Below are 26,815 nucleotides of genomic sequence, written 5' to 3' on the forward strand. Positions count from 1 at the left end.
GATTCAAGCAAGCGACATGCGAGCTCTTCAATGTCGGCAGTTTTACAGCAGCAAGACATCGTGCCCGCGCTAATTCGATGAGAAGAATTAAATCTATAATTGTGTACTGTAGAATGGAACTTAGGTAGAATTCCAACAATCACTCAGTATTCCCACGGGTGGCTCTTACCACCAGTCGGCCGTTAACTATAATATTTATATGCAGATGGTCGTACGATTTCCATCATTCTTATACGTGTATCTATGGGTTAGCAAAAGGGCAAACTTAGGGTCGAAAAGCCGTGCGAGTTGTTGATTCTCATGAGAATGATCGCTGCGAAGACTCCCAGCGAGATAAACTTAAGCCTAAATTGCATTCGTTGGTCAGGAGTTTGCGGCAAAAGTAGGCGGGCGGATCTGTCCGTAGGTCGATTGGGATGCGGGCAAAAAGACAACAAGGAAGACGACACAAGGAAAAATTCACGGTGATTTGGGGCTCAGGTGTAAGGTGGGTTAGGTAAGTGGAAAGTGACAATAAGCGGATGAGCCACCGGAAACGTCGTTAGTGTTAGTATAGAAGGCGAAGCAGCTAGATGAAGATATCGGGCGTGGAAGGGAAAGTGGGAAACGTGAAGGGGATTAGATGAAGAAAGGTCGGGATGGAAAATTCTCTAATTGCAGATGTCCATTACGGAGCGGTAGAAGGAATGGGAAGTAATCTCGCTTAGCGGAGAGTGCCATAGTGCAAGCATACAGTTGTCGGTTGTATGATCCTAATATGGATAGCGAAAACTATGCAACGATTGTTGCACATAGAGGCGCCGTCTCCGTCGAGGGCCCCAGACTCATTGACCATATGGAGCATATCTAGGAAGCTCTTGAGGCCTAGATCATGGCAATTGTGTCCCTTTATGGATGGACAGTAGATTAATCTAAAAAACTATCACTTGTGTATGGTTAAATTATGTACGAATTTATTGTACTGGCCTAAGAAAGAAATATTTATACTTGCTTATTAGCCTGCTTGAGGCAGATCTGTTAGTTTCCATTCCGGCTGAAACAAACGTAGCTTAAAAGACTAGAGAACTTGCCATGGGATTACGCAACTATTTGAACATGTCCGCAAAGAAACGCAACGTCTTTTTGGCAACCTTGCGTGATGTATTCCAGGTGCTTTTCTTTTTCAAGTTCGTCAAGGCTGGGCGCCCTCTGAGAAACCTTGTTTTACATATTATGCGAAAATATGCATGCATTTTCCAGAAAAGTCGATTCGGATAGTGTAAGAAGGCCAAAAATTATATGAGAAACACGTTTTGTCAGGCTCCTGTGCACATCTGTGTCTGGCATACTTTTTTCTTTCATTGCTAGAGTATGTGTCAGCGTCGCGGCAACGGCCTAAATGCATGCGTCACTAATCGCGAGGCCTATAATATAGCCTCCACTATACGGGAAACGTGTTGGAGTCACTGTTTGAGACATAATATTGATGGGAGGAGAGTCCCATGCGAGAAAAAGGCACGAAACGTGCGACAGTCACTCAAGTAAACTTACTTGTAAGCAAGTACAAATGTCACTAAGCTATTTATTTCGAACATAATATCTGTCGTCGAGAGGATGTTGTTGCACCTATTTCTTCTTTTTTTTCTTGTAGAAATCACTGTTGGTGGGCCATTGTCCCGAACGCGGATCTTCTCTCCACAGGCTCAGGTCCGGTTCAGGCAGTTCTTCGCAGCGAACCCGCGGATTACTGTGAATAAGGAGCTTTATTGCTTGCTGGATCGAATCGTTAGTAACACATCAAACCCCAAGATATTATAATCTTCGTAATTTTATGACAGTTACTGCTCTAGCGGGAGCCTAGGGCTAATTTCAGTTTATCGATATCAAATATAAGAATTTATATAAGTTTCAATTATTGGACGCTAACTTCAAAGGCCCTCATATCGGAAATCGCAAACGACTACTCCACAGATTATGAAAATTATACTGCTAGCTTAGCTCAGGCCAGCCTAAGTCCATTTCGACTTTACAAAATACTTCGCTTGATAATTTAACACTGTTACTTGAATCCTAAACAAAACAGACGAATTGTGTTGTTGGACTTTGATTATCTGATAAGCGTGGTGATTTGTTTGTCAACACCATTAACAAACGTGATTTCCCATTATCAATCTGATTAGAGATTAAATCAACTTCGATACTGGAATACATCCTGTTCAAGGCACAGATGTACAGAATAACCAGCTCAAATAATAATGGCGTTGTGAGAACGAAAAAATCAACGATACTATAGCTGTATGATTGACAGGATTTTCTATCGAATAAGTAACTTACTAAACTGGGTGTGCGAGCCGAAGAACGAATCTCTGGATTGTCGGAATATCGTCTCCGTTCGAACAGATGATCCTCGCCTGTGACGCTGTTCGAATTTCGCGGAGTTGTTCTAGTAAACGAGGTCCATTGCAACCAAAATAAAGAAACACAAAGTAACAAACAATGAAGTACCGACGCTGATGCCTCAATTTATATTTTAAAAAATGCTAGCACCTTGTTACGCAATTGCAATACACGGGTAGAGGTAGCAGTCAAAAAGCGAATAGTAATTAAGCAGGCGAGTATCGTTAGCGAGTTCCATATCCGTTGCGTACACTGTTGAGGGTCAAATTTGTGATTCTCTTCTGCTAGTGGTCTTGCTGTTGGCGCCGATCAGCCAGCTGAGGGCGCTTGATGACAACGTCCCACTTTTGGCGCGCGAAGCGATTTTGGCGCCGACCCAGCGATACGAATCACCCATCGGCTGTATAGTGTGTTCAGCTGATCGAAGTTTTTTGTGCAGATTCGTTAAAAGTTGATTCGACATAATGTTCTTTCGATGATGTAGAATATTAAGTGCAGATAGGAAAAAGAACAGCGTTCGAAGGTGGATATTGTTGACTGATTGAAGCTGGATTAAGGAGAGCAATTCAACACATTTACGATTAGGGGGTCTAGAGTAAAATGTAAATTTCTGGGTATCGCATTCACCGCTTTTCCAATACATACGGGGCTCTATAAGCAAACAGTCGTTGAAAACACATAAACAATCTGTAGAAATTGCTACCACTGCGCTGAATATCCTACACACTTCCGATAGACAGTGCAATCCGATCTCACCTGGGGTGAATGATGAAGGCAGATTAGGGTTCTCGAACCAAAAACGATCACCTCGTCGGAGATTTTGAAACTGCCGACCCACAACGCAGGCAAATGTTGGCCCAATCATCCCGCCTTCAATAATTCGCTCTGAGATACCGCCAGACCATAAGTCGATGTCGTCTGGATGCCTGTAAGACAAATAGACCTATTGATTAGCTTTAGAATTTAAGTTTTTCCTTTACATAAAAATAACACGTATTTCGCAAATCTATTTCAGTGTCTACATATGGATTTTCGGCGTAGCAAATTTCAACAACGTTTGATCGGAGTAAAACGCATGTTCAACAGGAATATTAATCTGTAAAAGCAGATAAAATCTATGAATATAGCTAAACAGGATAAATAAAGATAAAATTTTCAGAGTGCGACGCGCCGAAGGTTCATTCTCGCCAGGAACTGACTCACTGAGAGAGCCTAGGTAAATGTTCCATTTTTATTCGAACATAATGAACTAGGTTTGTAGAAGCTTACTCGTAAATCTTCGAATATCGCATAGCTGTGCCATTACTGAGAAACGGCTCTAGTTCTTCAAAGGTTTCGACTTTGCCCAGGCCACACCATTCACGAAACGCGTTGTAACCTGGCACTCCATGCTCTCGAGCCCTCTGGAGATTTATAGATATAAGATCTCGACCAAAACCTTCGTCTGGGTCTTGAAACAAATGCTCCGTTACCTACCAAGAAACATATAGTTTTCAGTAATGGTCATTGTGTAGTACCGCATAAATGATACTGTCAGTAGCTACTTCTTTATGAACTGCCACTGGCATAGGAAAATAAGGTTTAGTTCATTTGCCAAACAACTAAGAGACAAATGAACAAGGTTCCAGTTTGGTCTGTCTACGTGTGGAAAAAATTTTCAGATGAATGGGAACAACTCTGAGTAGTAGAAAACTCGTTTGGATCCGAGTTAACTAAGAAGTGGATTAGAGAGCAAGTCATTTATATGATAGTTTTAAATTGCAAATGGTGGAAGTTCAAGCATCATTGTCCATGCACGCGCCATGCGATATTTAGTATCGGTAGACCGCCGCTGCAGACGCAGGTCACTCGCAATCCATTAACGTGGCCATGCGTAACGTTAATATCCGTTCTTCTTACGTAAGCGGCCTAACAATGCTTCTTCATAGCTTCAATGCAGCCTGCAAATAGTGGCGAACAAATCGAGGTGACTGGGATCAATTCGTTTTGGCAGTATGTTATTTACTTAAACTCTGTTCAAATATGGCCAGCGATCGAATGCGAGTAACTCTTGTAGAACGCTTTTCTAGTTTCGGCATCTCGGAGCAAGTTAAACTTGTGTAGGTGTACCTTTTAAAGTTAACGAATCAACAAATTCGTGGGCATCATTGGATTTTACTGGGACACACTCTACCGTCACAAAATGATAAAATCTCGATAAGTGAAATTGTGGGACCCTTAATTTAGCGAACAGGGAACAACTATAGCTAGGAAAAGAGCCTTTTGTTTTCTGTTCTATAACAACCTTTATAATACTCGCATTATTCTAGGGTAAACGATAAATTAAAGCAAGAACTCAAGGTAAGTTGTCTGTCCCGAAACGAGAATCTTGTGAGCCCCGACCGTCTCCTGCGGAAAAAATTCCATTTAATAAAAGGTCGAACTAACCTACTTAATTATAGCAATGTAGAGACAACACAGTTGTATCTGAGAATGTCTGATCGGTTATTCGGGCGAAATCATAACGCTGAACGAAGGACATTCCGGCTAATCAAGGATATCTTCGTGGCAGTTCTCGGTATTCTGAGCTTGATACCAGTGTCATACAACATAACAGGCAAAGACCTGAGTGGCGGTCGTGTACTTAGGCTACGAACTCTAGCTGAGATCTTACTCAGGCCCAATCATCGCTATGTATATAAGGGACTTTTAATATTCCTATTATTGCTCGCTTGTATTGCTACGACTGCTAGTACCTCTATTATTATTAGTTGTGTTACACATAGTTCGGTTAACTCGCTAGGAAACTCAATCTCAACCCGGGCTTTGCTGTCATACACGAAGATTGGCCCTTGGCAGCAGCTGCCTAAAAGCGAGTCTCCATCATCGGGTCATCAAAATATTGGGTCGGGCTAAGTGGCCACATAAGTCGCCGGGACCCCGCTAGACAACCTGTTGCTTCAAGTTCGGAGGAAGACTAATGGAGGAGATAAATAAAAGAAATCCAATAAGGCGATCAATATCGCTAGATGCTCAAAATAACGCGGAACCAATACCCAGTAGCTACGCCAAAGAAAAGTAATAATAAAAAAATAGGGACGAAATGATTAGGGCAATTTTTAGTAGATGCAGCCATAGACTGTGTCCTTCTTTCAGATTTTTCTGCTGTTTGGTAAAACGCCACGTAACGCCATTTTAGCGGATAGTTCTTAAAAAAAAAGTATAGCAACAGTACACGAAACACATTTATGTAGGATTCATCATTTCTGGGGGTGCTTAATGCATAGTAAAATTTGTCCCGATACCCGAAACCGTTATTTTCTTAAGCAAAAATGGCCGCGTACATGTCGAGTTGTCCTGAGCCTTTTAAAATAAAAACCCGCATCTGTGTTTATATCCAGCGATACCACGAAACCACCGAGCGTTTTTGTAATTTTTTTAAAACATCGTATTGAAGCGTAGGATCAACAGATACGTCTAGACTGTAAGGCTATTTCGAAGATTCGGAAGCTGACGATTCTGTAGGACCTCGTTAAATTTTTGCGTCATTCCAACTATACTCGACCTGCATTTGAGCGATTGCTTTGTTATAACGCTGTTTGCTAGCTGATTCGGCCAGTTTGATAAAACGCAAAATCTCGCGGTGACGCTTCCTGTTCTCCGTAGAGGTTAATGTTGAAACACTACGAACGTGTTTAGATTTACATTGCTAAACATGGTATGAAACATTTAAGTATATTGAAAATGTAACTTTTACTATGCTAGACTGCTTGAAAGAGGAGAGCGCCGCTTCTGTTGGATGACTTTAGACAACATTAAACTTGGGTATAATGTTATGCGTCTAGCGACTGGTAAGTACAACTACCGCGAAAAGCTCTAAGAAGCTTTGTCGTAACACCGAGTGAGATTTTGCCGTTCCCCTTATGTTTGTAACAGTGCTATCGAGTTAATAGTTTTAAGAGGATATCGAAGGTATCAACTATTTAGTCCTAATGCAGCTGTAATCCATTAAGGACGGAAAAAAGTTTGAAAGCCATGTTGCTTTTATCTGATTGGCGATTAGTAGAAGCCTCGGTATCTGTTGGACAAACGCTAAGAACATAAGAGCTGTTGTGGCCATCTTTTGTGCTTTCTTCTTTTTTTTTTGTCCATCTATTTTTGTTTCATTATTAAAAAAAAAAGACCACGAGAAATAGCAATAAGCATAAAGAATTCGGCTTTAGAAAAGCAGCTTATTCATCTTTAGGGCAGGACTCCGATGAACTGGTTGAAACAAACGCGATTTCATAGTTATCTATTGTATATAGTAGAGAGGTAATTCAGGTGACACCAACAGCGCTAGTTCGCGACTGCACCCAACATTTACATGTTGACTCCCCCAGCTATAATGCTAAGCGTAAAGAAGTTCATTAACTTGACGGGCAAAAAATAAGCTAGAGAAATCTAACCTTAAAGATTCTGAACTATACGTTATATAGCGTAATAGTGATAATAATCGTTTTATCAAATTAGCTGCTTATGTTTGATGATCACTGACTGTTCGCTCGCAGACCTTAACAAAACTAGGTCGCAGAGCCCTAGCTTCTGTTACTATTATATTGGTCAGCTTTACGTATATTTAATAAAAGTTATTTTCATAACATTTCTATTCTAAGTGTTGCAGGTTCCGCAGGAGAGCCATAGGGAATAGTTTATTTGGGAAAATTAATGCGTAGCATTTATAGAGATATCACGCTTACGGACACTCGGAGTCTTCTTATGCCTGTTTGTACCTTGTGCCACAAGATCACACATTCTAAAAGTATAGGTCATACAATATGGAATTTGATAAGATATCATCGGCTTCAACATGTCAGCGAGCATGCTTCTTCAAATACTATTTTTCTTCTTGTAGAAAAAATAAATCAACTCACATCTATAGCATAGAGATGCAGCGTAGATCATTCGAAATGCACCAATACGTTATGCGTTCCCTCTGTGTGTGTGTGTGTGTTTTTTTCTCGAATTTGCGTTTATTCTTGATTCACCTTGTATCTTAGTCTGCAAACTAGGATCTTGCTCAGATACCAGCATCTTGGATATATGGCTCATTGAGAATTAGTTACAATCCACTTATTTCTATTATCAAAATTATGTAATGCCACGCCGTCTCACTCCGTGCTCCTGCACTCTGTCATCTGAGAAGGATGAAATGTAAACACTTTTTTTTTTTTTATTCAGTCGAATACCAAGGGTCAGACCCTGTGCCCAAAACAAGGCATGATTAAAAGTCTAACAGAAAGTGCTACGTGCACCGCAGACACAGACAAATCATTAGTAGTTTTGTTTTCATAGGGGGTTGATAATTGAGATAATATTAATGAAGAGAAGTGTAGTGTCTTCGACATACGTTTGTAGAGCTTTTAGAGAGCAAGAAACATGAAAGTTTCCATTGGATGTTGAATTATTCCAAATTCAGCTCTTCTGAAGAGTGAAAAAGGCCTTTCTGTTTTGTCGATATCCTAAAAAAAGAAGATTTTTTACCTCCTGAGTGATGAAAGGGTCATATGTCTGTGCAGGCGTATTGATAAGGCCCAATGCTAATTCGTCTAGTTTGCCGGGCTCGTACAGAACAAAGGGTTGTTGTAAATGTTCCCGCAAAGGCGTCTGGCCTGCAAAATAGCATCTCGTCATTACCATTTGTGAAATTGAGTAGTGTTAATTTAATAACGACTGTAATAACACTCAAATCGAAACGAATGAAAATCAAAAACTATATAAACGATCATTTATATGGCTAGGCAAGCAAGGTTAGAAAGTAACCTAGCTGAAAACTTTCTATACGATAAATGTATTTATTCATATGAACACTGGACAAGAACATAATATCCACATCGAGAGCATTCAGGGTGATTTTATCTATGGAACATCAGTGTTTAAAAATGTATACTTAAATATACCAGCGAGGAGTAGCTGGTAATGTGCCATCTGGGTTATCCATCACGAATTATATCATGAACAGAGTATATCAAAGGGGATGCCGTTCGCAGCGCATCCATTCTCGCTCAAATAATAATATGATCTAATAATGATTGATTCATACCGAGAAATTCGTGGTACTTATTATATCTTCGAATCATCCCCTGGATGAACGTATGGCCAAAGCGGAACGCTGCAGCTTGGAAGCTGTTGGTCAATGCGAAGTTCACGTCCGGATCATACCCATCCCAATAGCCCTGAAGGCAAACTGTCGTTGTCAATTTTATTTGGCATCAAATTTTATTATTATTTAGTACCACTGCGCCCGGTGAGAACGATAGCTGTTACCCGGCGTGCCCAATCAGAACTAGTCACGAAATCATCATTTTTTAGATTAACCAAACAATTTTTATTTAGTTTAGGAGCTCGTTCATCTGACATTGAAACGTCTTTTTATACTTCTATATATAAATTACAAATACAGACAACGTTAGCACAAGTCCACTATAACTTATGACTATATTCCTGTTGCGTTACGATTGGATAAGTTTGGAGACTCGCCCCCCTAAGTTACTTTCAACACGGTTGTGGTGGAAATGTTAAGAGTCGTTATAAATGTTTAATAATAGATGATCTTAGTAGGTTCACGTTTAGCCAGACCACAGATAGCAAGCAACCTGTTGTGTGGCCAAGTCTCATTTTTTTCAAGGTGGGCTATGTGTCATGGCTTAGAGCATTTTTTGGATAGCCAAAGAAAACAGTCGCGGATGCTGTGCTGACAGGGCTAATGATATTTCTTCATGGAAGGTTACCAGGGGGATGTCGAGAGCTAGGATGGTGTGTATTATTTATTGAGGTCTTCAGGTCCCGTTGGTCAACTTTCTTTATGACGGACCGAGCGCTTTCTTTTGGTCTGTGAGATCCTAGGGGACGATTTCCGTGAAGACTAGACTCAAAAATGTCACCAAAATTCACGTAAAAGGCTCGTTAACTTGCAAGACCTCAGAACTTATACATGTCCAACTATAAAGTGCCACATTTTAGACTACAGTAAAATGCAGCGTGCTGAATTATGGCAATTAGAGCTGGACCCTTTTTTCTTTTTATGACATTTCCATCGATGATCTGATAAACCAAATCATCGATAGAAATATCAGTCGATTGACCCCTTTCTCGAGGATGATTTGTCAGTTTGCTCACACATGCAGCGCGCACCGGTTGGTATCTCACATGGTGATGTGGGATTTAACTTTGATCAACTATACAGGATAACAGCCTTTTTAGTGCTTAAGTCTTCACATTAAATCCGTTATGTGGTAAGATATGGTGTTAAAGAAAAGTTGAATGCGCTCAAACGATCAATCAATTTGACAGGAAACTATTGCTTTACTTTGAGTACAGTCGACGTCAGCCAAAGGCCGACTGGACTAGCGAATTTTTTTTAGATACAAGGCGGAAAATTATATGTCAAAAGACATAAGCGAAAATAAGACATAAGTGAAAAAAAAGACAAACAGAAGCGACGAATAAATCCTTCGGTAGCTCATTTTAAAAGGTATACAGTCGATTGTTGGTAACTGTTCCCAGGTAATTTGTAAGGGGCTTTGGCTTTTCTAAGATACAGGAGGAGGATGTTGTCAATATCACGTTGACAGCACACTAATTCGGTTAAACGGTACAATAACAATCGTTTACTCTGGAACACGTGCATTTTAAGCGCAAGTTTCATTTATTGATGTCCTTTCGCTTGAAACTATGCGTGCACCAAAACGTAAACTCGAAACATTATCTAGAAAGAGGCCCATGAAATAGGCCCAGCTGTTGCCTTCGGACCATGGCATGAACATTTCTGCACGGTCATCGGTATACTTGAAAAAACACGTATCAACATCCAGATAGAACGGAGCTATTTTATAATATATGAAACCGTTATTTCGTTTACTATCAAATCTCATTGCTTATATATAGAAATACAGCGACACGTACATCTTCCACAAGTGTAAGGTTGTATGTCTGCATGGGTTCGGGGCCGAGAGCCATCGGGAGATATTCATGGTAAACGATGTACTGGACCATGGCCGCTTGAATATGGCGTGTCTCTTGATATGTTCTCTCGTCGTCCCAATGCGGATTGAGTCGACCCAACTCCAAAGCAAATCTACGAGCAGCAAAATCGTAGATCTGTTAAATAAAGTTTCTTTAGTCCGTGTTTTGGGAAATCACTAGAGCTGCCAAAAATCCGATTATATTCCGTGGTCAGAGGCCCACTTATACCTACTTAATTAGGTTTCACTATTCGGTTGCACATCTTCCCATCGTACGAACATTCAAATTAAAATTTACTCAGAGCTATTTTACCAATGATATGTGCCCAGCAAAATCCTTAATAAAACGAGTGAATTTCAGCTACTATTGATTTAGGACAGTCGTTTTACACAGGAAATCATCAGTCAAATTGAGCCGTCTCCACAATTATTTCGTAAGAAAATATAAGTTGAAATAAATTTACACGTTACATAGTTCTCAAGAAGAACGATAAAATATTTCGTTCGTCAGAAACGGTTGTCACGGATAATTGTCCATTTTGCATTAGAGCTAATCCAGGGTAGAAAGGTTCGACCGTGTCTACAAGCTACTTAAACACGCGTTGCTTTTATCATCAAATTCTCACGTTTCGACTCTTCTTTTAAGTTCCCAATCAGCCTATGCGTTCAATAGATCCATCTGTTCAACATCAAAAACACACGAGTATTTATTTCCCAACGTGTTTCCGACGCTGCATGGTAATAGGTGGGATAACGATACTATACCCTGTACGTCGTCAAAGTTAGGGATTAAACAGAACAGAGAATAGCTAAAACTTTTTACTATTTACGACTAGCTTGTGTGTGTGTGTTTTTTCTTTCATCAGTACCGATGAGTTGTAGTGCCTGAAAATAACAATTAACTTAACTTTTAGCCATTTTTTTAACCAGCGCAATTATAAGCTTTTCATTTGAGCGCGTGAGCTATGTAGATGATAGCGTAAGATGTTAACAAACATAAATCTTTATCAAGTGCCTTCCATGAAAATTTTCAAAGCTATCAACGAGAGTAAAGTGATCATCCGTCCACAGCATCATTATAGAGCACAGGTATCAGACCAGCGTCATTACTGACCTGCCAAATCGACGGTACCGTCGATTTGGCAGGTCAGCTACGTGCTGTAGCGATCCGCTTCATTGATACGTGCAACGTGCAAAACAATCCAAAATTAATGTATAGGTGCGACGTGCATACACATTTGGTAGTGATGTGATCGAAATGGATCCATCCTTATGGACATTAATTGTATTGCCGTATAATAGTTATCTAGCTAGAGATACATGCATGTATGAATAGGTTCCCTCATATATGACAAATAGTTGTTTTTTTAGATAACACAAGACGTCATGTTGGCCAGCCACTATCAAGAGAGAAAATGATTTAATCCTGTTAGGTACTACTTTGAGTTGATCGGACCATTCGATCCCTTCTGCTATAATATTAAATCATAATAGGATATTCTCGCTACAACAAACGTTTCCGTTATTACGAACGATTCGATGTTTTTAGGAGTTTTGTTGTTTACTGTTTGTAAAATATTGTGGAAAAGTGTTTTCAAGGATCCCGAGGGCGTTCACTCACATATTTCCTTGTTCTAGGTTACATCACAAGTAAGGTGCAGCCCTGCTAGAAATCTATGAAAAAATTTCGCTTTACCACTTCATTTTCATCAAATCACACTATGTCAATAATAATAACAATGATATTATAGGCATAGAAATCTGCGCGTGAACAATATCATTGAGCACGTGAGCAAATGGTCATTTCAGTTCCAATGGACAAATGGGGTTTTTAATGGAAGCACATTGAAAAAAAAAAGTGTCAATAAATTTATACGTGAGCACGGCGTGCCACTGCTGCTGATCACCATCAGTCAGAAGGAATAGAAGTAAGAGGTTCAACCGGGAAAGGTCAGGTTGACGGGAAGCGTCTGTTTATACAGTAGTGCCTGGCAGGTGCTCCGTTAGCGTCAATATCTGGTGCCTTTAGGAATTTAATTAGGCGTGCGTCGGCGCGAATCAATGCGGAAACCAGGAAGGGGATAAGAAGGCCACAGGCCTGTATTTAGGGTACGTACAGCCAAAGAACCATTCTTTATAAGCTGTTCATATGATCGTTTTAATTATTGTTACCCCCTAAGATTGGACTAGGGATTGTTATTCTAATATATTTATACTGAACACCATAGACTCCTACCATACGTACTGCATTCGCATGTTGTCTTCTTACAGAGATCCAGAGAAATTAAATAACCCTAAAATGCATAAACACTTGGTTATCGTTTTATGGTTACCGAATTATTGCCAATCTACCTGTGTAAGAGTTTTTTTCCTCACAATAGCCATTAAATTAGCGAAACATGCCAATAGGAAGTTGAGCAAATATTAGAAAGAAACAAACCCCTAAATTACAGCTTAGGGACTGTGACAACGATCGATCCATATGCTCTTGACCAACACTCGTTCACACAAAATTGTGAAAGCAAAAGATCACCCTTTAGATATCCTATAGTTGACCACCTAAATTTGTATTACTATTAAATACTATTATATATTATCACTTATAGGGCTTTGGAGTGATACACTGGTTTTTTAGACGTATAACGTCATGAGTCCGAAGCCGGTACATTTTTTTTGCTACAGTCAACACTTTTTCAATAATACCTATATATTTTGAACAAATAAAGCCCTGTATATAACAGTGAGCAACACATTTCGATGCCAAAGCAATTGCCAACCCTATACTTCGATATATATTGGAGGGCATATAGACGGTTAAATACAAAACAAATTAGCCAATTCCAGTTTCCACAAAAACCTAAATAGAGCCAGTATCAAGCATTAACTCTTCCTCTCTATTCGATCATGAAGTCATTGTTGCAACAATCCTAGTAAATAACTGAAGTATTCTTTAGCAGAGGCGATGTCTGTATTGTTTTTTAAATGATCGTCAATTAGCACAGGCCGAGAAGCGATATGGCTAAAATAGGATTAATTGTCGGAATCTTGCTGATGGCTTCAGATAAAATTAAAGGTAGGTAAAATGAATTTTTCTTGCGACAGTTACATGTTCGTTCGTTCGCAATTTCGGTGGTTAGTCTCTTGTTTAGATTGATCTTCTAAACAATCTTCTACACCGATTTAGCTATAGGATGCCCGTCTAAACTAGCGACTAAATATAATACCACCGCAAGAGGTTCTATCTACCTAAACAGAGCATCTAAAGTCGCGTATATGTTTGCCTTAGCTGACCAAAGTGCTCCTATAATCTAGCTTTTCGTCTGTTTTAATTCGTGCAAAATCAAATAATCATAATAATTCATATTTTTCTGCTTGTGCAGTCTAAATTTAAAGTTGACATTAACTCAGCCTAAATCTTTTAATTCTGAGGCCCAAAACGTTCTCCGTTAACCTATAGTCTTATATTTTATTTAGGCCCATGAGCAGAGTGGTCGTTTACTTTTTAATGGCCAGGAAGATGGAAGACCTATGAGTTGACATCGATAGAATAAAACGCTGTCAGATGCAATTCTAACCGGGTTTGTTCAGACCTGCAGTTGCAGATTCATACGGCTATCACCTTTTCAGGTCCTCTTCCTGCTGTGACCTGTCGCACTCATCTCACTTGGCTTTCGCATGAAATGTCGCACTTCTTTACAAGATATTATCTTCATAGTCGAGCGAACAGTTCTTCACATCAATCAAAACACGTTGGATTTTCGTTCTGTTTTTAAAGGCTTTTTCATGCTTGACTGAAATTTAACAAGGTTGTGTCACGACATACCCCGTCGTACAGTCGGAATCGTGGCCTGAAACCATTAAATTTATTCGAGTTGGACACAACCGACATGATGATTTCGAAGGACACATTTTAGGATATAAACGTCTGTGACGATCAAGCGAAAGCTCAGAACGTTAGAACTCAGTCAATATAAGCTATGTAGAATGGACCTATTGAAATAAGTCCAGGTACGAGTACAAGAATAGCAAAAACATAGTATATACATGGCTCTTAGACCTAAAGCACTCACTTCAAACAAAAATACTCGAACCTGCATGTAGACCGGCAAAAATGTCACTTCCAAATATAGGAAAGTTCCAAATATAGGAAGGCAATATTACTATAGTTAAATAATCTAAACTATATTGTTTCCTCGAAGATCCATACATTGTTATATCAAATACTTCTACTGCTCTTCTATGTGCTTTCAGAGTTCCATAGGTTTTTTGACCTCGCGAAAACCTTACCGCCAGCACCTCGCCGGCTTGCGAAGAAGTGTTCGGTGTACTTACAGGTCATTTGCGTGTCAACATACACAAAAAAAAAAGAAACAAATAATAACTTTTTTAAACACAGGGCAGTTTGCAACGATATTCTCGTCGTTGTTCTTTCTCTTTACGATTTTAATGTTCCTTCTACTACCTTTATGATCTTTGAATACACGATTTTATCGAAGGAGTAGCCAAGATGTAAGCAAGATCGTAAGGAATCAAGAAAGAATACCCCGGCTGTACATGTGCTATTTAAATAGTGGATGCTTATTTGCCCCAATTTCGTCCACATCCCTAGTCTCCCTTTTCCAAGCGCTCCTAAAATGTTCGCTCTTGGCCATAATTCTAAAACAAATAGGAACTGAGGGAGACGGAAAGGAGGGCTGCTAAAGCGGTTTTTACGCAAAAACCGCTGAAACGAAGGCGATAAAACCCTGATTATGGCCGTGATGATGGTGTTGATCCCATATGTGTAGTTTTTCGCGAAGCAAAGTGATGGAGATGTTTGCAATTTATAGCGGCTGCAGTGATGGTACAGCAGACGAGGTGAAATGTAGGGTATGGAGCGTTTCTGGTTTATCTGAGCGTCTACCGTACGATGAAACTTCGAAACCGACAATGCCGTCAAAAACGAACCACTTTGGCCAAATCACCCACGAATGTCGTTTTATTTGCTTTTCAGGGATAACAAAAACCTTCACATGAAACGAGGCATACGGTACTTGTTGTAAGTCATGACAGCAGTGGCAAAACGTAGAAATTTTCCAATGGCGCCGCTAAATATCTAGGCGACTCGTCGTTGCAATGTCCTTCTTCTACGATACGCGCACATGAAATGATCGGATATATATGATAATTGAGATGGAACCCGACCCATACACAAATCGAAAGGATGTGATAGTGTTTTGTATTCCGTTTAAAGAAATATTAAGAAAAACTTTGCCTCTATTTTATTGGTATTACTATTACTACTATTGTTGTTTTTCGTATCACTCCAGGCATTAATTAAAAGATTCAATTTACGTTACGATTTAATTTAAGAAATTTTATAATATTATTTGATACATAAATGACAAACCTGTTATGGTCCCTGACGTAGAATGTGTGTAGAACAGTTAAATGGATCTGTTCGTTAACGCGCTCGTCACCGGCGATAAAGCAAAAAAGGTTTCTGGGCCTTCCGATGCAATCACGCTCAGGGTTTTCACTTTCCGGTGGAAGGATAGGCTTAAGACCCAGATCCCTAAAGCGATCCCACGTCCGCATCAGTCCTGCTTCAAGAATCGAGCCATATTGATATAATGTATAGTAATAGGGATACATATAAGCTTCCACAAGTACCTAAAAAAAACGTACTGAGTGAACTAACGAATAACGTAAAGCCATTTCCAGCTCATCTTTGGAAATATCACAAAATAGAGAAAATGGTTCAACCTACCTATGTTTGCAGGCTTTGAAGGCGCATCTCTAAACGTCGGCTAAACTCCCCTTGTAGGTAAGATTGGAGTATTTAGAAATGTTTACGATACGCTTTTAGTCGGCGTTAATATTACACAATTCTACGTGAGTATTTATTTATCTATCAAAATACGCAATGCACCCATAATTCCTAGTTCAAAGTTTCTAATACATAACACTGGCTTTACAAATTCTAAAATAAGCTCGTTTCGCGAAATCCCCTCGCTAGTTGATGTCTATAGTGATATTGGTTATTGCTAATGAACAAACGGACGCTATGACGAAGTTCATTCGAACACCCATTACATCGTGCTTCTAATGTATAGTAAGTGCATCACGAGGCGAAGTCAGACGCTGCGCTGTTAAGACCGAGTATTTGACGTCCGAGCCCGCCATAGAGTAAATGAAAGGACAATCAGATTTAACGTACCTAAGTAGAACTCTTGGATAGGACAGCCGATAAAAATTAACATGGAACAATATGCAAATACATGTTGATTTTTTTGTTAACTGATCAAAGCAGACCACTGCATACACAGATACCAGAGGAAAATACTACATCGATTAAAAAAGAACCTTCAACACAAAACACCCGATGCCTAATTGCAGTCCATCTGTTTCGTGTACGCGTTTGAACAAAAATGACGCAAGCAGTAGATTGTCGAAAAAAAAAACGATCGTTTCTATATGATTTTCGTTCATTAGAAATGAGAAGGAACTTTACGGGCAGATTGACGATTGTACTGTTTTCGAAATTGTCGCAGGTAAATAACTGTGGCGCATGTCACACGTCGCTACTTACTCCGAAAATATATTCGAGAATGTTTGAAGCGCTTCGAAATGCTACCGGTACAGTAACAATCATCGTGACTCATGAGTACGATCCTCTAACTGTTAACCTAGTTAACACTAAATTAGTTACCTATAAGTTCTCTGTTTGCTTATCGACACCCAGATACGCATATTGGTAGTTACCGAGAAGCTGCAAATACGCTCATCCAAACATACGGTTCTTAGCAATCAAGCAACTTGAAATTTCTCTATAATTTATGTATACATATATGTTGAAATCATGTTATCTGTCGTTGCGTTCACTGTTGAAATCTCTATAAAAAAAAGCTAAGACAATTCATAGAACCTAGTGACCGGAAACGGAACCAGTACTGGGAAGTGATTGGTAAGCTTTAAGTAAAATTTACCATCTATGGCGTATTAATTGGTGGGACCCACAGCGTTTTTATACACCTAATATCGTATTGGTTGATATGGCCGCCGTAAGAAAAAGCCAATTGTTGCGCTATTGATGGCGGCAGCTGGAAATGACCAGACCACTGACCTCTATCGAAAGCACGCAGGCGGGCAGAAAGGGCATCGGATGATCCGTAGATGAAGTTTGCGTCCACCGCGTGCGATAAGGTATTAATGTGTGTTCGGGGACCTGAATAGAGATTAACAATAACTACTTAACAAGTGACAAAGCCAAGAGGACGTGTTGACGACAAAAATGAACAAGTCAATAATTTCGTGAGGATCTAGTGAGGAAAATCATTGCACTAGCATTCAGGTTGGTAGAATGAAAAAACAGTGCCATAACACAAAGGAGTTGGTCGAAAGCTAATGTGTTGTAGGTTAAGTTAATGGAAGGCTATAAAAGGGAAGTTATTGAACAGCGTCGGCTAGACGTAAAGGTGGTGTGTAACAGGAAGCAGGTAAGGTTCTCAACAGCCGTACTGCGTGATAGTTACGCTTGCTATATAGTTAGGTAGTTACGTCCATGCGTACCAAGGGCACAATTGGGCCGTTGTCCTGCGAGGCTCCTTTTAAATTCAATGCACCGTCGATTGAATCTTGAATAAAAAGGGTCTTTGGGCGGTACGTCTATCGTGAGACATAAAGGATGCTGCACTTCTGGAGGCACTCCACAGCAGTCGAAGTCGAGGTCTTGTTCATCTGTTTATTTAATAACAGTTCGAGCTTTTGGTGTTTCGTAACAGAAACGAGAGTTGCTTTTGCCGCTTACATCCTTTTTCGCTTATGTCAGCAAATATGGTAATTAATATGAAATCAAGTTCTATAATCTTATAGCTGAAGAATAACCGCAGTGTGATACAACACTTAGATAAACAACTAAATAAAGCTTACTTAATATTAGCAAACGTCGAGATGTGGAGTAGGCTACACCGGTTTAAAGTTGGTAGCATACCCCTGAGCCTGAGTGACTAGCTAAGCTGTGATCAGGCCGAGCTAGGCGGGTTTGTACAAAAACCGGCTTAAGCTGACAAATAAAAAAATGAGGCAATCAGAAATGTATTTGAACTATATACTGCCCCACGGTATATCTATTCGACTTTAAATATGAATATTAGCTGACCAAATCGTTTGGATGCAAAGTTTTCCATTCCGTGATTTTAGTTGTACGCATAATGGAACTTTTACTAACATTAGAGATCTTACGAATATGCTGGAAATCGCTCAGTAAGCCAAAATTTGCATAGATTTCACCGTACTAGAGCTTGTTGGTCAAAGACTTAGAGCAAGATTCAAATAGAATTAATGTGCCCCTTTGTACACAGGGCTTCGTATGCGAACGGATAAAAAGGTTTGCGCGAACTCCTGTCTAGGTTTACCTTTGATCAGGGTAACGTCGGACGCGAGAGAGCGTCCAGCAAAGATGCTAGAAGCTAAGTACCATACGCAAGCAGTATCTTGCCAGCTTGAAGACTTTCGTCCGCTCGCTATTGGGCAGATAGGATATGGGGCATAATAAGATTTTCCGAATGATATACACCGTCTCGCTTAGTCATTGTAAGCGGACAGAACGAATGGAGAGCTATTAAGTATGGGGAAACCGATGGTTTTTTCAACTAGCACACTGTTGACTGTGAACGCAATTTTCGCTTCAATGGATACGGTAGAAAGATGGCCTGAATACGAAGTCGATCGCTGTCGTCCGATATAGCAAACCTGGCTAAAACGAGCACCTATATGAATGTTCTTTTGTCTGATGGCTACAAACGCCCAGCTATTGCAATAGTTATGATATGGGGCAGTAGCTATCAGCGAAAACCCGTCACAATGGGCTGCCCACTTATCATTTGAGTAATTCCTTGTTTGATTACTTGAGCTGTTCTATTTTACTTTTTTTTTTCGGTTTCCACTAACTGCGTCACTTTAGTTACGTTATGTATTTATGGATCATACCACGCTTGCCAGTTCATATAAGTGATACTCTGCAAGCATACGACATTTCTTCATAAAGTGTCGACTATTCGTATTTGTAACGCATCGGCAGGTAAAATGCCGTGAATCAACAATGACGTTCTAAATAAACTTATTGTATCAAGTAGGTACCACGGGGAGGTGCAGCTAACGTGAGATCATGGTCAATAAACTGTCCCCAAGACATCACCAGGATGGTCAGCCTAGGCGAAGCCTCATCGAAGTCCCGATGAATGAAGTTTGAAATTGCTCTTGGATTCGGCAGATCACCTCCATCACGTGCTTTGCGCAGTCCATCGATACCTGCAGATTTGGTTATACCAATAAGAAACGGCCGCATAGAATATAAGACAATCTTAGTATTTCGAGTTTTGCATCCGGCATCGCCGTCAGGCATTCCATGAAGTGTCTATCCCTGAATTCGAACCTCGACCACAACGTGTCCCTAAGATTAACAGAATCTAGTACTTTCGTTTATGTATAGATTGATTTTTTATCAGTGCCTTCCGGCTCTCTTTCTGTAAGAACGGTTGTCAAGTGTTCTCCAGGATAGCAGCGATGAGCTGTGTAGTTTGACTAGACCTTGCTGTAGATATCTGAGTTTTCTCCCACAGACCAATGAAACGACATGGTAACAATATAAGCAACTATTAAGCCAATTTTATATTTCTTTTTAGTGATAATTGCTAATTTTCCTGGGATCCAATTCTTAATGATCGCATTTTCTCTTAAGAAGCATGGCTTCATTCTAAAAGATTCCCCGAAATGTTTCAGTAATAGCGTATCTCTCCATGAACCATAAAGGCATATTTGAGGTGCATGGTAGTGAACAAAATTGCTTACACAATGGCGACCAGCAGTTCAATGTAACTCTCAGCGGCGGTCCTAAATTAATAGTTTTTGGAAAGTGACCCATTTATGGAGTATGCAATCCTGCTGTTTTAAATGCGTTATTCTAATGTAGCTGAAAAGCTGCGCAGTGACTATAGAGCGAACCGTTTACTTTCTTCAAGCCTAGAAGCTATATGACCTCGGCAACGACAAGCTTAGCTTGCTCGATCGTATCTTTATAATGCCTACCATATAACCAATCGCCGCTGAGCGAAGGACGATGTATCTAACGTCAAGAATATCAATCACCCGCTGAGTCGTCCTGGTTAAGTGAACGCCTCATTAATTAGGCAAAAACGTCAGCTGTTGGTTGCCGTGCTGGTGCCATCTAGCCGAATCGTAGAGCTTTCCTTCCTTTTCTATGGGCACTTCAAACAAATATATTATTGGATATACATAAATTACATTAATACATTATTTTCTGATCTTAAAGTTTCCCTTTTCTATTCACTAAGTCGACGGGAGCTGTCGCTGTTACAAAAGCAGGATAGAGCAATCTGACCTGTCGCGCTATCCTCACTAACAAGAGCTGAAAGAATGTAAATTTGAAGAACTTTTTGAATTAACATGTTATTTCAATAAACGTCTCGAGACTGAAACAAACCCTTCTCAGCAGCGGGCGCTTTGGACGAGAAGGCATTGACCGGAATAAATCTATCTATTTAGTTGGTAAGAGCGAAAATCCCTATAGTACAGGAACACTCTACTTGAACGAACGGAATATTGATTCTTTTACTTCGGAGACAGAAACCTTTAATTCCATTTATCCATGGCTGTAGCACAGCACGAAAGCCACCTTGACGTTGCTAAGCCTAGCGCAAGCCTGTCCTAAGTTGTTTGCAACTCATAAAGATCAAACATTTCAAGGTAGCGGAAGCAATGTGTTCCGTAAAGTTTTGCTAGTTTGTTTTTGGATCGCCCGGTCAAGTTCAGTTTGAGCTTATGTATTATTAGCTATATTTTCTAACCCCATTTCAAAAGCGAATAATTAAAACGTAACCGAAATAGTAAAATACACAAGATCTGATTAGTAGAATCTATGGAGATTCGGGGCTACGGGTGACGTTTCTGCTTTGTTAATCACTTAGCCTAGTATTTGTTGAGTTACTAGAAAGTGTGAGAAAGTCAAATGTGTATTTGACTTACCGTTACTGTAGACCTGGGGCAGAAATCGGACAAAGGGCGTATTGGTGGCTCCCCAGGAGGGGTGTTTAATATTGTTACATCTTGCGTCCTGTGTGCGAAATCGCTCAACGGTGCACGGAATTGGTTTGACATGGGCAGGACACGCATCCCAGAGTTCTGTACGTGATACATCCACAAGAGGTAAAGCGTTCGCGATCTCGTCGTAAGTGAGACGAAACATAGCTAAACGAAAACGACCGGATCGGAATCGCAGACATGTTAAATCTATAATCTAGAATGCTCGGTGATGAACGTGCCTTAAAGAAATCGTCTCCCAAAAGAAACAACAAGTTATAAAACGGTTTCATCCGAATTTACATATGGATACGTACAGAATGGGGTAGGAGTGCCCCTCGTTTGAATACTCGACATATGAAACATGCGCATGAAACGTAACGTCTACCCACCGTACGCCAGAAAGAGTAGCCTAGATAGAATAAGTTAATCAAACACGCTACCTGAAAGAATTCTTGTAGTTTCAAGAATAAGTTCTCCAGTTAATGCAATGTCTCGTTCAGTTGGCAATGGATCATCGATTCCACGCGGACGGATGAAGTCTAAAATTGTACAATGGCTAAAGGTATAATTATAACATCGCCAGCCGATAAAATCACCAGATTAGCTGATTGTTAACTAGCCTCAGTGGTATAAAACTAGCCAAAAACTTAGAAAAATATTTTTTTTTTCGTAAATCTTGTCGTTTTTTGCCATCACCCTTCATTTCCTGCACTTGACTATTCGCCATTAAAATGGCAGTCATCGTTTATATGAACCAATGAACACGTGCCAAAGACAATGAGAATTAGCGCATTGTCCTTTCCATATGAGCAAGAAGGTACACTTAGGCTAGCGCTTATTTTGTCAAAGTATGCCCTCTTCTTCTTCTAAAGCTACTATTGTGCGGGTTTCGACGTCTTTAGGTCGCCTTATAATATTAGAAGGAACCAATGCCCAAAAGTATAGCATACATAATGTACTATTTAAAGTGTATAGACAATTGTACTTAAACGGGCGCTTAACTAGTATGACGTATCTTACCGTACCCTAGTTTTTACCCACTAAAATTAACTTCTATGTATTGTTTATTCGAGTAATAGTCCTTATTAGAACTTAATGTTTTTTCGAAGGTGGTTCCGCTTTACGTTTATTAGAATGAACGCTTAAAAAAGCCACTGCTGTGTCCGTGGCAATCGAGAGCGAGACGAAGAGTATCGTGCCAGCATACGACAAAATACTGTTACAACGCGTTCAAGATAAATTGAGACATACATGAGTTGACTTTTTATCATGACTGGATTCTTTCATACTCACAACTTAATTACGGCGAAGACAAACTATAGGCGAAGACTAGTTATTGTCCAGCGATTTTAAACAAGATGAACCGCTACTCGTCACCGAGCTTATAAACTTCCTTAGTTGCTTGAAGTTGACAACTTGCCTTGTTAGTGGCCATCATGCGGCCTCCAAAAACTCTCTCACGGAAAGCCAATGATCCACAAGAGGGATTAGGAAGAGCTCGAAAATTCATCAAAATCGTGCACAATTTTAAAAAAAAATAGGGGTTGCTTTCGAGACTCAGGTGTCTATTACCAATTAGATGCGGCATGTAAGCTTCGCGGCCAAAATGGCCGAACGATACCAGTTTTCTTCCAACTTATCCGAACACCCTGTACATCAAGGAAAGATCGGTAAAGCTGTGCCGTGTAGAATCGGCGGCGTTAATGTCGGCTTGAATGAAGGGGCTGGGGAGAAGGGGGTCGCGTAATAGGCTGACTTTGTTATTGGTTTAGGGTGCGACGCGGGGAAACAAGCTAGACCACTTGAGCTGAACTTAAACGAAGGCCACATTGGTTTCGTATGGTGTGTACTTCGCTACGCTGGTAGGCTGGAGGCTTTGCCAGGGTGCGGGATATTCATTAAGACAACACACAGGTTAAAGCGTTTGGGAGGTTTAGATGAACCCCTGGCGGGTACAGCTGCTGTTAATGGCTGCTGATAATAATGATGATTGTGCTTGTAATGACGATGAACAGTATCAGGTTGCTTTCTCGCCGAAATTAGCCCGATGGCTGTAGACAGATGGCTTCTTCAGTCGTCCATGTTAGATACAAAACATAGTTACCTTGAGGGCGCCGCTAATAAACTAGGGACAGAGCGCAGTAGGTCATAGCCTATACCACTCTATGGATTAGCTGTAACTGAAGGTGAAAGTCAATCATATCTTCATTTTGAAGTAGGCATTTATTAAAGCAGAATAATAATAATAGCAAATCTATTTTAAAGAGTTACGGAATCATTTGAAAATGAATAGGCCTTTATGACGATGAGCGATTGTTTTTAAGAGCCTTCTATATGAAAGACATAATATTCTGCAAACTACGGCTTAAATTTACTGCTATCGCAGGGATCGAGCGAGGGCTAATAAAAAGCGGAAACACATTGTCTGTATCAAGCAACATTTTCCATATAGAAGCTGTTCCTTCAAAACTTATTAGGGCTTAGGACGTTTGTGGAGACATCTTAATGGGTATCAATTTTCCATTAGTCGAAGAAGTATTCTGAAGTGAGAGAATGGATTTAAAACTAACGATCTGCTTCGATGGAAATTGGTATACGGCCAATGAGGAGGGAAGGTCAAGCTTTTGCGATGAAAAGAGGACGGAAGACCTCGTTGAGCCGCTGGAATTTAGTAAATAGCCTTCTAAAAAAGCCACGCTCAGTCTTTTCTTCTATGCAATGCTAGCGCACGAACGCGGCAAATGAAACGGTCTAGATATTACTGCTTGATTCTGAATACGTATTTGAAGATTATTTCTAGGGTAGACCTATAATCATCCTTAGACGGACATGGTCGCTTAAGATGCAGCCCACTAGCTTGTCGTCAGAAGGAAAGATAGGTCGAGTTATAGCTATAGTCACGAGATTATATTTTTATGATTTATGTCAAGACATTTGACACGACGATTCCTGTAACTTAATTATCTCGGCCATTAGGCCTGTCCTCGGTGATTTTCCTAGGACCCGCAGATTCAAACTCCGTCTAGCAAGTATATGGAAGAAGATATCACAGTTTAGCCATTTCCAAGAAGATCTTTTTTATATCAAGATGAAGAATATCTAAATGAAAATTGTGTATTCAAGCAAGACAAGTTGTTCTATCAAATATATCAGATAACAGAGCCAAAATCTATAGATACGACTACAAACTGAGTCGCTTCTTAGCTTCCATTGCTGCCTTATTAACGTCCGAGTATTTGATGCAGATCATCTCGTATGGCTCTATGTCATTGTAGTAACTGAAATAACGCAACACGCAGATGCTATGGATAAGTATTGTGCTTGAAAATATATAGCTTTTTGGGTTTCAGCCTGAAAAGGTATTCAGTGATTTAGCTTACGGTCCTATGTAGTCATGCTTCCATTATTGGATTTAGACGTGCTATAATTTTGTAGCCTATCGAACTATAAAGTTCAGATATAAGATAGAAGATGCATTCTAGTCAATTTAGGCATCGTTTAATACGCATGTTATGGATAATCCGAGTTTTATATTATTATATTAGAATAGAGATGGTTCAACGATACAGGTTAGGGAATAGTTATCACATCGAAACGTCATTACAGCATATTCTCTCAATAATAAACATTCATGCATGGCCGATCTTTGCGGCCACCATCTATGCCTAATTTTCACTATTCAGCCAGTAGTAAAGCATCGTGTGCTGAGGGTCATACCGTTACGATGCGGTACTGATACTACTTCAGATTCAATTCTCATAAAAGGAAAAAAAAGAGAAAGACAAATGTAAAGAGGCCACACGGATCATCACAATCTCATGAACAACTGAAACAATACATCTTAATAATTACCTAATTATATCGTATTGGACTCAGCTAAACCAAACTAATCGTTACTGTGCAAAAGATCAGTCCCTCTTTCAACAAGTCGCGTATGTATACTTGATTCATTCGTTGCACACTCCCTATACAGCATTAAGCAACAACAACAAGAAACACAACGTATTGTAAATCGAGGATGCAATACAGGCCTAACGTACATACATTATGTGGCAATAACACTCATATAGATGCTCGATCTCTTCGAGTTTCATAGACCGCGTCGTGGTTTGTAACTGTCCTTATTGCCTGCCTGCCTGCCTGCCTGCCTGCCTGCCTGCCTGTGACCAAACCAAACGAGTGTAATTACGCCATGTTCAGTGATTTACTCTTCCAGTCAGAGAAATGCATTCTCTGCTACGGTTTGTTGCTTGTTTCATTCGCTCGTCCCTCTGGGGAACTAATAAATGAGCTAGAATATCGCTGCATGAGTACTAAATTGGCGCCCTACTGACAGGCCACGCAATCTCGGTCTGAGCGACTTTCCCGGGTTGTATATACGTACACGCTGTCTAGAATGGAAAATCCTAGACGTCACATCAGAGATCAGCTAAGCACTCTTAGGAACAGGAAAGAGTACCCTTGAATAGAGCAGCTTGTACTGCCGTTGTTGTTGTTGTTGTTTATACAGGGCAACGTGCCGTGACATCATGCAAACGAAATTTTACTGTTACTACTAGCCGTTAAGCCATACGATAATGTGCCATATATTAGCGTAGTACCGGAATAATAGGTACGTGTATACTTATATGTAACGCGTACCGCATGTGAAATGCTGGCTCTCTATACGATATTATACTATATATATACATATATACACGAAACCGGTGCGTAAAGTATGGGGATCGAAAACTCCTTATTGAAGACCTATTCTCCCAAGTTACTAAACGACCTATCATCAGATATCTGCAAGAAATACATCTATTCACGAAAAGAACGCGCATTACAATAAGCAGTTATTTAAAGCGCACAGCCAGTTTTAGATATACATTGTTCTAGTTGAACCATCGAATAAGTTCTGCTAAGTTTTAATTCGTTACCCGTAAATTCTACACTTTAGTTCTGCTTAACAACTGCTATCCGTCACCTCTAAACAAAATCCTGAACGAAATGAAAGCTTCAAGCGTTTTCTGGATAGAAACCGTCACATGAATGCAGGTAACTATCAACGAGAAACAAACGAATTCCGAGAAAAAAACAAAGAAGTTTCTAAATGTTATGCTACTTACCCTTTGTCATTATCACTGCCGCCGCCATTTCCGTACGTGCCACTGTATAGATCACTATAACTGGGGTCTTTTTGCCCATGTGGTACATAGTGCCGTTTGAGCAGAAGTGCACAGTCACTACGCTCACCGAAATCACGCGAATCGCTTTCACGCAAACTGTCGGGTTCTTCGGCCAGCGCTGGCCACCGTGCCAATTCCGTCGCGATGACGCAAACCGTTAGAACGAGGCCTGTTGTACGTTCGCTATAGGCTCTACTCAGCACAGGC

General features: G+C 40.1%; 1 protein-coding gene and 1 long non-coding RNA gene across 7 annotated transcripts in view; one reads left to right on the top strand and one right to left on the bottom strand.

Moving 5' to 3' along the window:
• Positions 1 to 3,534, top strand: part of LOC111271624 (uncharacterized) — a 36,122-nt gene extending 32,588 nt beyond the window's left edge. For 5 of the 6 annotated variants that reach the window (XR_002686984.2, XR_002686981.2, XR_002686980.2 and 2 more), the window contains one exon: positions 3,392 to 3,534. This is a non-coding gene — a long non-coding RNA (uncharacterized LOC111271624). Of the gene's footprint in view, positions 1 to 1,630; positions 1,765 to 3,391 lie in introns of all 6 variants that reach the window. The other variant, XR_015315407.1, reaches the window with a different exon arrangement.
• On the bottom strand, positions 1,531 to 26,597 carry LOC111271623 (immunomodulatory peroxidase). Its single transcript, XM_086972975.1, has 16 exons — positions 26,549 to 26,597; positions 25,485 to 25,592; positions 24,630 to 24,718; positions 21,881 to 21,979; positions 21,384 to 21,605; positions 19,479 to 19,649; positions 17,910 to 18,077; positions 17,464 to 17,565; positions 15,748 to 15,940; positions 10,300 to 10,471; positions 8,438 to 8,570; positions 7,879 to 8,006; positions 3,646 to 3,848; positions 3,133 to 3,302; positions 2,314 to 2,422; positions 1,531 to 1,726 (listed from the first exon to the last, which is right to left on the bottom strand). Exons 2-16 carry the CDS (start codon positions 25,532 to 25,534, stop codon positions 1,606 to 1,608), a joined length of 2,130 nt encoding a protein of 709 aa, XP_086829101.1. The 5' UTR covers positions 25,535 to 25,592; positions 26,549 to 26,597; the 3' UTR covers positions 1,531 to 1,605.
• Between the last annotated feature and the right edge of the window lie 218 nt (positions 26,598 to 26,815).

The sequence above is a fragment of the Varroa jacobsoni genome, unplaced genomic scaffold, assembly GCF_002532875.2.
Source record: "Varroa jacobsoni isolate VJ856 unplaced genomic scaffold, vjacob_1.0 contig00812, whole genome shotgun sequence".
NCBI lineage: Eukaryota > Metazoa > Arthropoda > Arachnida > Mesostigmata > Varroidae > Varroa > Varroa jacobsoni.